The sequence below is a fragment of the Lepus europaeus genome, chromosome 9 (genome assembly GCF_033115175.1).
Source record: "Lepus europaeus isolate LE1 chromosome 9, mLepTim1.pri, whole genome shotgun sequence".
NCBI lineage: Eukaryota > Metazoa > Chordata > Mammalia > Lagomorpha > Leporidae > Lepus > Lepus europaeus.
In genome coordinates, this window is record NC_084835.1 from 31,976,655 (window position 1) to 31,989,022 (window position 12,368).

General features: G+C 46.0%; 1 protein-coding gene across 7 annotated transcripts in view; it reads left to right on the plus strand.

The window, feature by feature from the left end:
• ABHD6 (abhydrolase domain containing 6, acylglycerol lipase) overlaps positions 1 to 12,368 on the plus strand; it is a 102,413-nt gene that overhangs the window by 85,448 nt on the left and 4,597 nt on the right. For all 7 annotated transcript variants that reach the window (XM_062201164.1, XM_062201163.1, XM_062201161.1 and 4 more), the window contains 3 exons: positions 1,927 to 2,084; positions 4,883 to 4,937; positions 5,141 to 5,241. In XM_062201164.1, the coding sequence (XP_062057148.1) occupies positions 1,927 to 2,084; positions 4,883 to 4,937; positions 5,141 to 5,241 (314 nt within the window). The remainder of the gene's footprint in view (positions 1 to 1,926; positions 2,085 to 4,882; positions 4,938 to 5,140; positions 5,242 to 12,368) is intronic.

Sequence of the window (12,368 nt, forward strand, 5' to 3'; positions counted from 1 at the left end):
TTCTTCTAGTACTATTGGTTGAACTCTATAATTAACACACAATTATTCTTAGGTGTTTAAATTTTAACTGAAAAGTGATCCCTGTTAAATATAAGAGTGGGAATAAGAGAGAGAGGAGATGTACAATTTGGGACATACTCAATCGGACTTGCCCCAAATGGTGGAGTCAGAAATGTGCCAGGGGATTCCAATACAATCCCATCAAGGTGGCATGTACCAATGGCATCTCACTAGTCCAAGTGATCAATTTCAGTTCACAATTGATCACACTGAGAGGTCTAAGAGTCAAAGGGATCACACAAAGAAGACTGGTGTCTGCTAATACTAACTGATAGAATCAAAAAGGGAGAGAACAATCCATCATGGGAAGTGGGATACACAGCAGACTCATAGAATGGCAGATGTCCTAAATAGCACTCTGGCCTCAGAATCAGCCCTTAAGGCATTTGGATCTGGCTCAAGAGCCCATGAGAGTATTTTAGGCATGGAAAGCGAAGACACTGGCAAAAAAAAAAAAAAAAAAAAAAACTAAATGAAAGATCTCTGTGACTGAGATCCCAGTGGAAAGAACGGGGCCATCAAAGAAGGAGGTACCTTTCTCTGAAGGGAGGAGAGAACTTCCACTTTGACTATGACCTTGTCTGAATAAGATCGAAGTCAGCGAACTCAAAAAGCTTCCATAGCCCTGGCAACTCATGACTAGAGCCTAGGGAGATTACTGACACCATAAACAGGAGTGTCAAATTGTTAAGTCAACAACAGGAGTCACTGTGTACTTACTTCTTATGTGGGATCTGTCCTTAATGTGTTGTCCAATGTGAATTAATGCTATAACTAGTACTGAAACAGTATTTTACACTTTATGTTCTGTGTGGGTGCAAACTGATGAAATCTTTACTTAATATATACTAAATCAATCTTCTGTATATAAAGATAATTGAGAGTGAATCTTGATGTGAATGGAATGGGAGAGGGAGCGGGAGATGGGGGGGTGCGAGTGGGAGGGAAATTATGGGGGGTAAGCCATTGTAATCTATAAACTGTACTTTGGAAATTTATATTTACTAAATAAAAAAAAAAAACCACTTTTAAAAAGAGTGAGTGCCAACAGGAGCTAGGCCAAGGAAAGGGGAGCCAGTCACTGCAGCTCAGAGCTTTCTTTCCCTCGTGTCCTGCTTCAAATCAACTCTCGGCCGGTGTCGTGGCTTAACAGGCTAATCCTCTGCCTTGCGGCACCGGCACACCGGGTTCTAGTCCCGGTTGGGGCGCCGGATTCTATCCCGGTTGCCCCTCTTCCAGGCCAGCTCTCTGCTGTGGCCCGGGAAGGCAGTGGAGGATGGCCCAAGTGCTTGGGCCCTGCACCCGCATGGGAGACCAGGAGAAGCACCTGGCTCCTGGCTTTGGATCAGTGAGATGCGCCGGCTGCAGTGGCCATTGGAGGGTAACCAACGACAAAAAGGAAGACCTTTCTGTCTCTCTCTCTCTCTCACTATCCACTCTACCTGTCAAAAAAAAAAAAAAATCAACTCTCAACAATACAGGGGCAAAGAGGCTCAGGCAAGTTTCTTTGTACACAGATGCTTCTTAAACTTTATCATAGCTATGGCACCCTCCCTCCCTGCAACTGATTAAACTGCACATTCAGATTCAAGGGGCACAGGGGCCTCTCTGGGGCCTCCTGCTGCTCCTGGCCCATGGACCACAGCTGAGTCATTAATCTCTAAAATACCCGGAAGGATTCTTCCCTGTGTTTTTCATAATGTGCTTCTGACTTTAAGCAAGGACGGTAGTACCAATTAAAAAGGAAATCCACAGTGACTGAAACCTGAAGTAGAGTAGGTCTAGGCTGCTGTTGAAAATTCCCTATAGCAACTGAGGGTTAGCAAAAAGGTAGGGTGTCCTGCCATTTCGGTTCAAATCTTACAGGCCTGCAGTATTCAACTGATAATCAGTTTGTTCAACGGCTCAAAGAACTACAAGACTCAGCTGCCATGCAGAAGATCCCTCTGATCCCATCCACCCCGGAAGAGATGAGTGAAATGCTCCAACTCTGCTCTTACGTCCGCTTCAAGGTGCCCCAGCAGGTAACGTGCTCCCCACAGCCGAACAGTTGCCCTCTGCCATGGGCTTAGCTGGTGAGTACCAGCTTCCTGCATGCATTGCCTCCTTCACCTGTGCATTCACTCCTTCTTGTCCTTTTATAGCCGTTCACCCATGTAGCTCCTATGCAATGCCTGTGACATGTCAGACTGTCCAGTGATGTTATCCCACATCATATAGGTGCAGGTAGTCAGTGTGCTTTTGAGAGAATGCAAGTGGGAAAGACAAGTAATGTTGACCATAGTGCGATCTCCTGGCTTCCCAAGTCCCACTTTGAGGACTGCAGGGCCTTGACAGTTATGGGAAGGATGCTGGGGTCTTCCTAAGCACAGTAGGAGAACCCCTGAGGAGTGTGGGGGAGCACAGAAGAAAAGAGGCACATCTGAGGTGGTGGTGGTGTGGGCCAGGTGGCAGCAGTGGAGATGAGAGAGCTGCGGTACATAGGAGAGGTGACTTCCAGTACTTGCATAGCCGTGTGGACAATGATAGCATTTTCTGAGTAGAAGCAGCAGAGGAAGGACGGCTTGGGGGATATGCCAAGAGCTCCGTTTTGGATCTGTCACCTTCGAATGGCCTGCGAGGGCTCCACGAGAGAACCAGGAGAGGAGAGTCCATGGCTGAGGCCTCTTTTTTTTTTTTTTCCAAAGATTTATTTATTTATGTGAAAGACAGAGTTACAGAGAGGCAGAGAGAGGGAGAGGGAGAAGTCGTCCATCCGCTGATTCACTCCCCAGATGGCCACAACAGCTGGAGCTGGGCTGATCCCTAGCCAGGAGCTTCTTCTGGGTCTCCCACGAGGGTGCAGGGGCCCAAGGACTTGGCAGTCTTCTACTGCTTTCTCAGGCTATAGCAAAGAGCTGGATTGGAAGCGGAGCAGCCGAGACTCGAATCGGTGCTCATATGGGATGCCGGCACTGCAGGTGGTGGCCTTACCTGCTACATCATGCACCAGTCCAGGGTTAGGCCTGTCAACATGAATTATCTCCTCCTACTGTAGGAACTGGATCCTGCCTCAGGGTGGGGTGGGTCTCCCTGGGACGTGAAAGAACTCGCTCTCTTGAAAAGTTGCAAACACCACTCAGCAGGTGTGGCCTGTCTGAGGGAGCACTCAGAACCTGAATCTGTAGTGGCCCCTATCCCTGAAGTCCTCTTTTAGTCACGAAGTGGCACTGTCCTCTCGCAGCACTGACTGCTCCCCAGAATAGAGTAGTGCAACAGTGTTCTAGAAAGCTCTGTGTGTCCAGGGGTCAGGGATATGAAATGCCGAGGGAAAATAAATGGCAGCTGCAAAAGCCTTTCTTTCCTGGGAGAGAAGGAGCACCCGGGCCCTCAGCCCACTGGATCATATCTTGTTTTGATCGTCCCTTTGCTTGCCTGTGTCTTCCACGCTAAACTCTGTAAGATCAGGGACTAAGTCTCAGTTGGTTGTTCTGTCCCAGACTTTGGCATGGTGCTTGCATGAGGTTGGTCCTAGGTATAGATTGGATGGATCCGGAGATGAGAGAATGCCTGGATAACGCAGGCATGGAGAGTGGATGGGTGAGCAGGTGCAGGATGGAAGGATACCTGAGTTGGTGCCTGCATCCAGGAAGGCAGAGACAACACTAAATGGTAAACAAGGGATGTTGGAACCTCCCCAGAGTTTTATCACTGGCTTATTTTTGTTGTTGTTGTTTTTTTTTAAGTTTAAAGATTTATTTATTTGAAAAGCAGGGTTAGAGAAAGAGAAGGAGAGGCAGAGAGAGAAAAAGATGGAGATATCTTCCATTCACTGGTTCATTCCTCAAATGGTTACAATGACTGGGGCTGGGCCAGGCTGAAGCCAGGAGCCAGAAGCTTCATTTAGGTCTCCCACTTGAGTGCAGGGACCCAGACATTTGGGCCATCCTCCCCTGCTTTCCCAGGCACATTAGCAGAGAGCTGGATTGGAGGTGGAGCAGCTGAGACTCTAACTGGCACCCCATTGGATGCCGGCATCAGATGGCAGCTTAGCCCACTATACCACAACCCCCATGGTTTATTTCTTTGTTGCTTAAGAGGCCCATCCTCCCTAATCATTCTTTTTTTTTTTTTTAAAGTGACCTTATTCTACATTGGGGTATTAGTGAATAATGACTTGATAGTGGGTTCATTCTGATTGTATCTTTAAAAAAAAAAAAGATTTATTTATTTATTCGAAAGTCAGAGTTACAGAGAGGCAGAGGCAGAGACATAGAGACAGAGAGATCTTTCATCTACTGGTTCACTCCCCAAATGGTGCAACAACGGCTGGAGCTGGGCTTATTCAAAGCCTGAAGCCAGGAGCTTCTTCCCGGTCTCCCACGAGGGTGCAGGGGCGCAAGAACTTGAGACATCTACTGCCTTACTAGGCCATAGTAGAGAGTTGGATTGGAAATCGAGAAGCTGGGACTTGAACTGGCGCCCATATGTGATTCTGGCACTGCGGGTGGCTTTATCCCCTGTGCCACAGTGCCAACCTCCCCCCCAATTGTATCTTAAGCAGAGACTCTCAAGGTAGGGCAGTCATCAGGCCGTCTCACGGGTCTCTTATATGCTGGAGGGACCTCTTGGCCTCATAGCATTACCATTGTTTTTTTAAATGTGAAACAGCAGCCTAGGAGCTACTCCCGACTACTTTGTAACAGCACCATGAGAATTCTGACAATTAGGAGACCCTAAAATCCTGGACCGTGCGGTGAATCCCCTCCATTGTCCCCAAGCGGCAGAGGCCCCAGGAAGTGCTTCTTCTCCTGCTTTCTAACTTTGGGTTTTTCACGCTTAGATCCTGCAGGGCCTCGTGGATGTCCGCCTTCCTCACAACAACTTCTACAGGAAGTGTAAGTAACCCTGCTTTCAACCTGGCACTCGTTCCAATGACAGGTGACAGGTGGCTTTTCTTTCTGAACTTTGCAAGGCTTGGAATGTTTCCTAGGGCCTCAGAAGAGAGGAAGGGGTGCCCCCCACCTGCTGCTTCCCCGACCCTGGGTGGTACCCACAGCCACAGCCCAGCACACACTCACTTGTTTTCCTTTTCTGACAGTGTTTTTGGAAATCGTCAGTGAGAAGTCCAGATACTCCCTGCATAAGAACATGGACAAGATCAAGGTTCCCACGCAAATCATCTGGGGGAAGCAAGACCAGGTATGTCACCCAGCCCTGCAGAGAGACACACTTGAGGGAAAGCCAGAGGCCTTCAGCAAAGGGAGCCTCTTATCAGAAGGAGGTGGGGTATACCTGTGCCTGAGACGAGATGGCACATTGCTCAGGGAGTTGAGAGCAAGGACATTTAGTCTTTGAAAATGAAGAGCCATTTAAGATCATTCTAAAACACATTTTTATCAAAGTCATATAATCACATGGTATGAAAAACTTCAAAGAGTACAAAAAAGTTTATCATGTAAATGTGATCTATTTCATATTCCAAATCCGAATTCCCACTGCCTTGAAGCAGCTCCTACTGTCTTGCATTGTTTGTGTCTCACAGTGTTTGAACCAGATGTTGGCGAGTGTCTTCTGCAGAGGGCCAGATGGCACATACGTCTGGTTTTATGGTCTGTAGTCCCCATGACAACTCTTCAGCTCTGCCGGTGTAGCACAGAAACAGCCCTAGATACTACGTGACCAAATGGCATGGCTATGTTCCGGCAAACACACTCTCATTTTGTTTTCCCCAGAAACCTTTTATTTAAGGAAAACAAACTTCATACATTTCATAATTACAAGTTTAGAAGCATGGTGATTCTTCCCGCCATACCCGCCCTCCCACTCACTCTGCTACCCCTCTTCCTCCTCCCTTTCCTATTCCCATTCTTATTTTTTACTAAGATCTATTTTCAGTTAACTTTATACACATATGATTAACTCTATGTTAAGTAAAGAGTAAAACAAACAGTATGAAAAACAAAAAAAACTGTTCCTCAACAGTCAAGACAAGGGCTGTTCAAAGTCATTTATTAAAGTGTCAATTTCACTTCTATAGATTACCATGTAAATACTGTATTAGTTATCACAGGTTAGGGAGAACCATGAGCTATTTGTCCCTTAGGGACTGGCTTATTTTACTAAGTATGATGTTTTCCAGTTTAATCCATTTTGTTGCAAATGACCAGATTTGGTTTTGTTTTGTTTTTACCACCGTGTAGTATTCCATGGTGTACATATCCCATAATTTCTCCAGTCTTTAGTTAATGGGCATTTGGGTTGATTCCATATCTTAGCTGTTGTGAATTGAGCTGCATTATGGGGGTACAGATAACTCTTCATGTGCCGATTTAATTTCCTTTGGTAAAATCCCAGGAGTGGGATGGCTGGGTCATATGGTAGGTCTATATTCAGATTTCTGAGGTATCTCCATACTGTCTTCCATAGTGGCTTTACCAGCTTACATTCCCTCCAACAGTGGATTAGGGTATCTTTTTTCCCCACATACTCACCAGCATTTGTTGTTTGTTGATTTCTGTATGAAAGCCATTCTGACTGGGGTGAGGTGAAACCTCATTGTGGTTTTGATTTTCATTTCCCTGATGGCTAGTGATCCTAAGCATTTTTTCTTGTGTCTGTTAGCCATTTGTATTTCCTCTTTTGAAAAATGCCTGTTTAAGTCCTTTGCCGATTTCTTAACTGGGTTGTTTGTTTTGTTGTTTTAGAGTTTCTTGATCTCTGTGTATTCTGGTTATTAATACTTTATCAGTTGCCTAGTTTACAAATAATTTCTCCCATTCTGTCAGTTGCCTATTCACTTTCCTGAGGGTTTCTTTTGCAGTACAGTACAAAATTTGTCAATTTTGGCTTTGAATGCCTGTGCCTCTGGGGTCTTTTCCAAGAACTCTTTGTTAAAGCAAATGTATTGCAGGGTTTCCCCAAGGTTCTCTAATAATTTGATAGTTTCGGGTTGTAAATTTAGGTCTTTAATCCATTTTGAGTGGATTTTTGTGTAAGGTGCAGGTAGGGGTCAATGCTTCATACTTCTGCCTGTGAAGATCCAGTTTTCCTAGCACTATTTGTTGAATAGACTGTCCTTGTTCCAGGGATTGGTTTTAGTTCCTTGGTCAAAGATATGTTGGTTATAGATGCATGGACTGATTTCTGGCGTTTCTATTCTGTCCTATTGGTTTATTCATCTGTTTTTGTACCAGTACCAGGCTGTTTTGATTATAATTGCCCTGTAGTATGTCTTGAAATACTATTGTGAAGCCGGCGCCGCGGCTCAGTAGGCAATCCTCCGCCTTGTGGCGCCGGCACACCGGGTTCTAGTCCCGGTTGGGGTGCCGGATTCTGTCCCGGTTGCCCCTCTTCCAGGCCAGCTCTCTGCTGTGGCCAGGGAGTGCAGTGAGGATGGCCCAAGTCCTTGGGCCCTGCACCCCATGGGAGACCAGGAGAAGCACCTGGCTCCTGGCTTCAGATCAGCACGGTACGCTGGCTGCAGCGCACCTACCGCGGCGGCCATTGGAGGGTGAACCAACGGCAAAAAGGAAGACCTTTCTCTCTGTCTCCCTCTACTGTCCACTCTGCCTGTCAAAAAAAAAAAAAAAGAAATACTATTGTGACGCCTCCAGCTTTTTTTGTTGTTGCTGTATAAGGTTGCTGTATCTATTTGGGGTTTCCTGTGTTTCCATATAGATTTCAGCATCATTTTTTCTATATCTGAGAAGAATGTCCTTGGAATTTTGATCGGTATTGCATTGAATCTGTAAATTGCTTTTGGTAGTATGGACATTTTGATGATATTGATTCTTCCGATCCATGAACATGGAAGATTTTTCCAGTTTTTTGTATCTTCTTCTTTTCTTTCTCTAATGTTTTGTAATTCTGATAGTAGAGATCTTTGACATCCTTGGTTAAATTTATTCCAAGGTATTTTCTTTTTTTGGTAGCTATTGTGAATGGGATCGATATTAGAAGTTCTTTCTCAGCCATTGCATTGTCTTTGTATACAAAGGCTGTTGATTTTTGTGGTTGATTTTGTAACCTATCACTTTACCAAACTCTTCTATGAGTTCCAGTAGTCTCTTAGTGGAGTCTTTTGGATCCCCTTTATATAGAATCATGTCATCTGCAAATAGGGATGTTTGATTTCCTCCTTTCCAATTTCAAACACAATATTAAAAGCAAGAAGCAAGCCTTCATTTGCCTACGCCTATTGTAAACACACACATGCTCATAACATCCACAGACACTTCAGAAAATTTGTGGAGAATGGGATTTTTTTTTTTTTTTTTTTTGAGAATGGGATTTAACGATGACTTTATTTTGGTGCAAAGAAGTTGAAATTCGGCCGGCGCCGTGGCTCAACAGGCTAATCCTCCGCCTTGCGGCGCTGGCACACCGGGTTCTAGTCCCAGTCGGGGCGCCGGATTCTATCCCAGTTGCCCCTCTTCCAGGCCAGCTCTCTGCTATGGCCCGGGAAGGCAGTGGAGGATGGCCCAAGTGCTTGGGCCCTGCACCCACATGGGAGACCAGGAGAAGCACCTGGCTCATGGCTTCGGATCAGCGCAGCGTGCCGGCTGTGGCGGCCACTTGGGGGGTGAACCAACGGCAAAAAGGAAGACCTTTCTCTCTGTCTCTCTCTCTCACTATCCACTCTGCCTGTCAAAAAAAAGAAGTTGAAATTCATGCACAATGTTTCTAAGGCACATCACACATATTCCCTGAATCCTGTGAAGGCCCTTGTTAGTACATATGCATGTATATGTGTGTGTATATATATATATATATATATATATGATATTTATGTAAGTTTTTCATATACACTGTATACACTATATTGCATCAGACTTCATATATATATACATATATATATATGAAATATATATCTTGGAAACCTTTCATATTAGCCCATAGAGGTCTTTTTATGCTATTTGTCAAAAATATTTTATTTTGAAATAATTTCAATCTTAGAAAAAAGGTTACATGTGTACAGGATTCTTCTCTATATCCCTTTTCCAAATTCCTCAATTTAAATGCTCTCCTGGGGTATGATTTACATTCTTTGGAATTCCCTCAGGAGGCACCATCCCCAAAACCCAGGTACAGAATACTTCTGTCACCCCAGAGAGTTCCCACCTGCCCACGTGCAGTTAATCTCCACACCCACCCCACGTAACTGCTGATGTGTTTTGTTCCATAGTTTTTCTTTTTCAATAGTTTTTCTTTTTCAGTTCCATTTAGATGCTGTCATACAATATGTAGTCTTTTTGCTTCTGGCTTCTTTCGTCCATGCAGTTTCTAAGGTCCATGCATGTCGTTGTGTATATAGCTAGTTTTATCCTTTTCATTGCTGAGTGTTATTCCTTGGTATGTGTGTGCCACTTTTTATTAGCAATTTTTTAAAAGATGTATCCATTTATTTTAAAAGCACAGGTACAGAGGGGCAGAGGCAGAGACAGAGACAGAGTTCCTCCATCTGTTAATTCACTCCCCAAATGGCTGCAACTGCCAGAGCTGGGCTGATCTGACGCCAGGAGCCAAGAGGCTCCCTCGGGTCTCCCATGTGGGTGCAGGAGCCCAAAGACTTGGGCCATCTTCTACTGCTTTCCTAGGCCATCAGCAGGGAGCTGATCGAAGTAGAGCAGCCAGGACACGAACCAGTGCCCATATGGGATGCCAGCACCGCAGGAGGCAGCTTTACCTGCCATGCCACAGCACCGACCCCTCGTTAGCAATTTCTAAAAAACTTTTACCACTTAGCACTCCCATCTATCTATCCAGAAGTGTATCTTTGGGACCATTTGGAGTACATGTTTACATGACGCCCCTGGGTCCCTTACATTTTAGGGTGTATTCACCATGAACAAGAATATTCACTCATAGCTCCATCCTCCATAGCACATCATTACGTTCTGGAAACATGGTGGCAGGATGCTTCATGCTACAGTCCGTGATCCAGTTTTGTCACTTGCTTCAGTCATGTCTTCTCTGGCACCTCCTCTCCCCCTGCCACCCTGATCCAGCATCTGACCCAGGGTCGCTTGCTACCTGCCAGGTCTCTTGAGTCTCCTTCCATAGACAGCTGTTCATGACAGGGAGATGCGTGAAGAGGATGAAGGCTGGTCAGTTTATGAAGTGCTGTTCAGTTTGAGTTTGTCTGCTGTTTCCTCATGGAGAAATTCAGGTTCCATATGCCTGGCCAGACATCTCATGAGTGAGAACGTGGCACATCCTCAGACGCACCGGGTCCTTGTGCTTCTAACTGGCGATGTTGATTGTGATCGCCTCTCAGGCTGTAGTCTGCATTTCCCTTATACAGAGTTACTGATGTGCAGGTTGTGGGCACACTTTGAGACCATGCAGTTGTCCTGTTCCCCATCAAACACCCCCCACCTTAATTTACCATTCATGATGATTCTTGCCCCAAACCATCTTTTGCTTCATTCTTTTCCAGGAGCTCCATAGGATTGCATAAAGTTGCTCTGCCACAGTGCATTTCATTCGCATCTTCCCAATTGTCATTCAGGTTCCTTTCAGGGTTTTGCTGTTAAACGACACCAGGGTACAGATGATTAGCCGTGTGTGTTTGTGGGACGTGAGCATAGCAGAAGAGTCAGTTCTTGGATGTGGGATCACCGGATCCAAGGGCATGTGCCTTTAGAATGTTCAGAGGCTTTGTCAGATTGTCTTGTATTAACTGGGTGAGGCCATCTTAATAAAATGCCACACACTGGTAGCTCTGGAGGCCAGAAGTCCGAGATCAAGGCGTCAGCAGGGTTGTTTCTTTGTGAGGCTTGTGAAAGAGTCTGTTCTGTATATGAAATACATGTGACTTGTATAACTTAAATAAAATTTTAAAAAATAGACTCTGTTCTGTGCCTTTCCCATGGCCTTTGGTGATGCCAGCCGTCTGCAGTGTGCCTTGGCTTGTGGCTGCCTCCTCTGCTGTCTGTCTTCATCTTCATGTGGTGTTCTACCCGTGCGTGTGGCTGCCTCTGTGTCCCAATGTCTGCTTTTTATAAGGCTGCTGCTCAGATTGGATGCAGGGCCCACCTCTTCATAACTAACTATACCTGCAATGCCCTGTTTCCAAATAACGCCACTTTCTGAAGGACTAGGGGTTAGGGCTTCCACAGATAGATCTGGGGGACACAGCGGGCCCTCCAAAGATGTGCTAATGTATGCACACTGCCAGGACTCCTCTCTTGTATGCAACTGTTCTTTTTTTTTAAGATTTAATTTATTTATTGGAGAGGTAGACTCACGGAGAGAGGGAGAGACAGAGAAAAAGGTCTCCCATCCACTGGTTCACTCCCCAAATGGCTACAACGGCCACAGCTGGGCCAACCCGAAGGCAGGAGTCAGTAGCTTTTTCCTGGTCTCCCACATGGCTGCAAGGGCCCAAGCATTTGGATCATCTTCCACTGCTTTCCCAGGCCATTAGCAGAGAGCTGGATCGGAAGTGCCATGCACAGCCAGGACTCAAACTGCTGCCCATATGAAATGCCAGTCCCGCAGGTGGAGGCTTAGCCTGCTACACCACAGTGCTGGCCCCTGAAGTTGTTTTTAGAAGTCACATCCTACTGCGAGTTCTTCCTGAAGTTGAAGGCAGGAGGCAGCAAAGAGAAGAATGGGCTTTCTGAGGCCCATGAGGCAGACAGAGTGGCACTGGCTGTTAGAAGGTGTCCAGGAGTTTTATGAGAAAAGGATATAGTAGAAAAGCTTTTCTGGAGGAGACAGTTTTTCCAAAGCCCTGGTTTTATTCTGTTTTCTGTTGCTGTAACAAAATCCTTAAAGCAGGTAATTTATAAAGACTAGAGTTTCTTCTGGCTCATAGCTCTGGAGACTGGGACATCCGAGAGCATGACTTTGGCATCTGTTCAACATCTGGCTGGGGTATGCTCACTGCATCGTGACATGGCAGAGAGCATCACTCGGCAAGACCACACAAGGTGCCGGAGAGAGCTTGATTTTATAACTAAGCCACTCCTGCAGCACTGAATACACTCCTGTGATGGCGGCATTAAGCCATTAATGAGGGCAGGGCTCTTCGTTAATCCATTCAGATCCCGAGTGAAAGCCACCGTTGTGAGCCCTGCTGGCACTGATGAAAATTAAGGTAGGAAGTCAGGCTGTGATCACAAAGCCCCTGAGTGCAAGGGTGCCCTGGCGGGAGACTGGGGAGAAGCCAGGGCGAGAAAGCGGGGGCGGAGCAGGTAGCGCAGGTCAGCCAGGCCTGGCCTAGGGTGCACAGGTCAGGAATGGGGACGTGGAGAGGAGGGAGGCCCCTGTGTTCTCTTCTGTAGCAGCCAAGCCACTGAAAGAAGCTTTGTGTGTGCCTG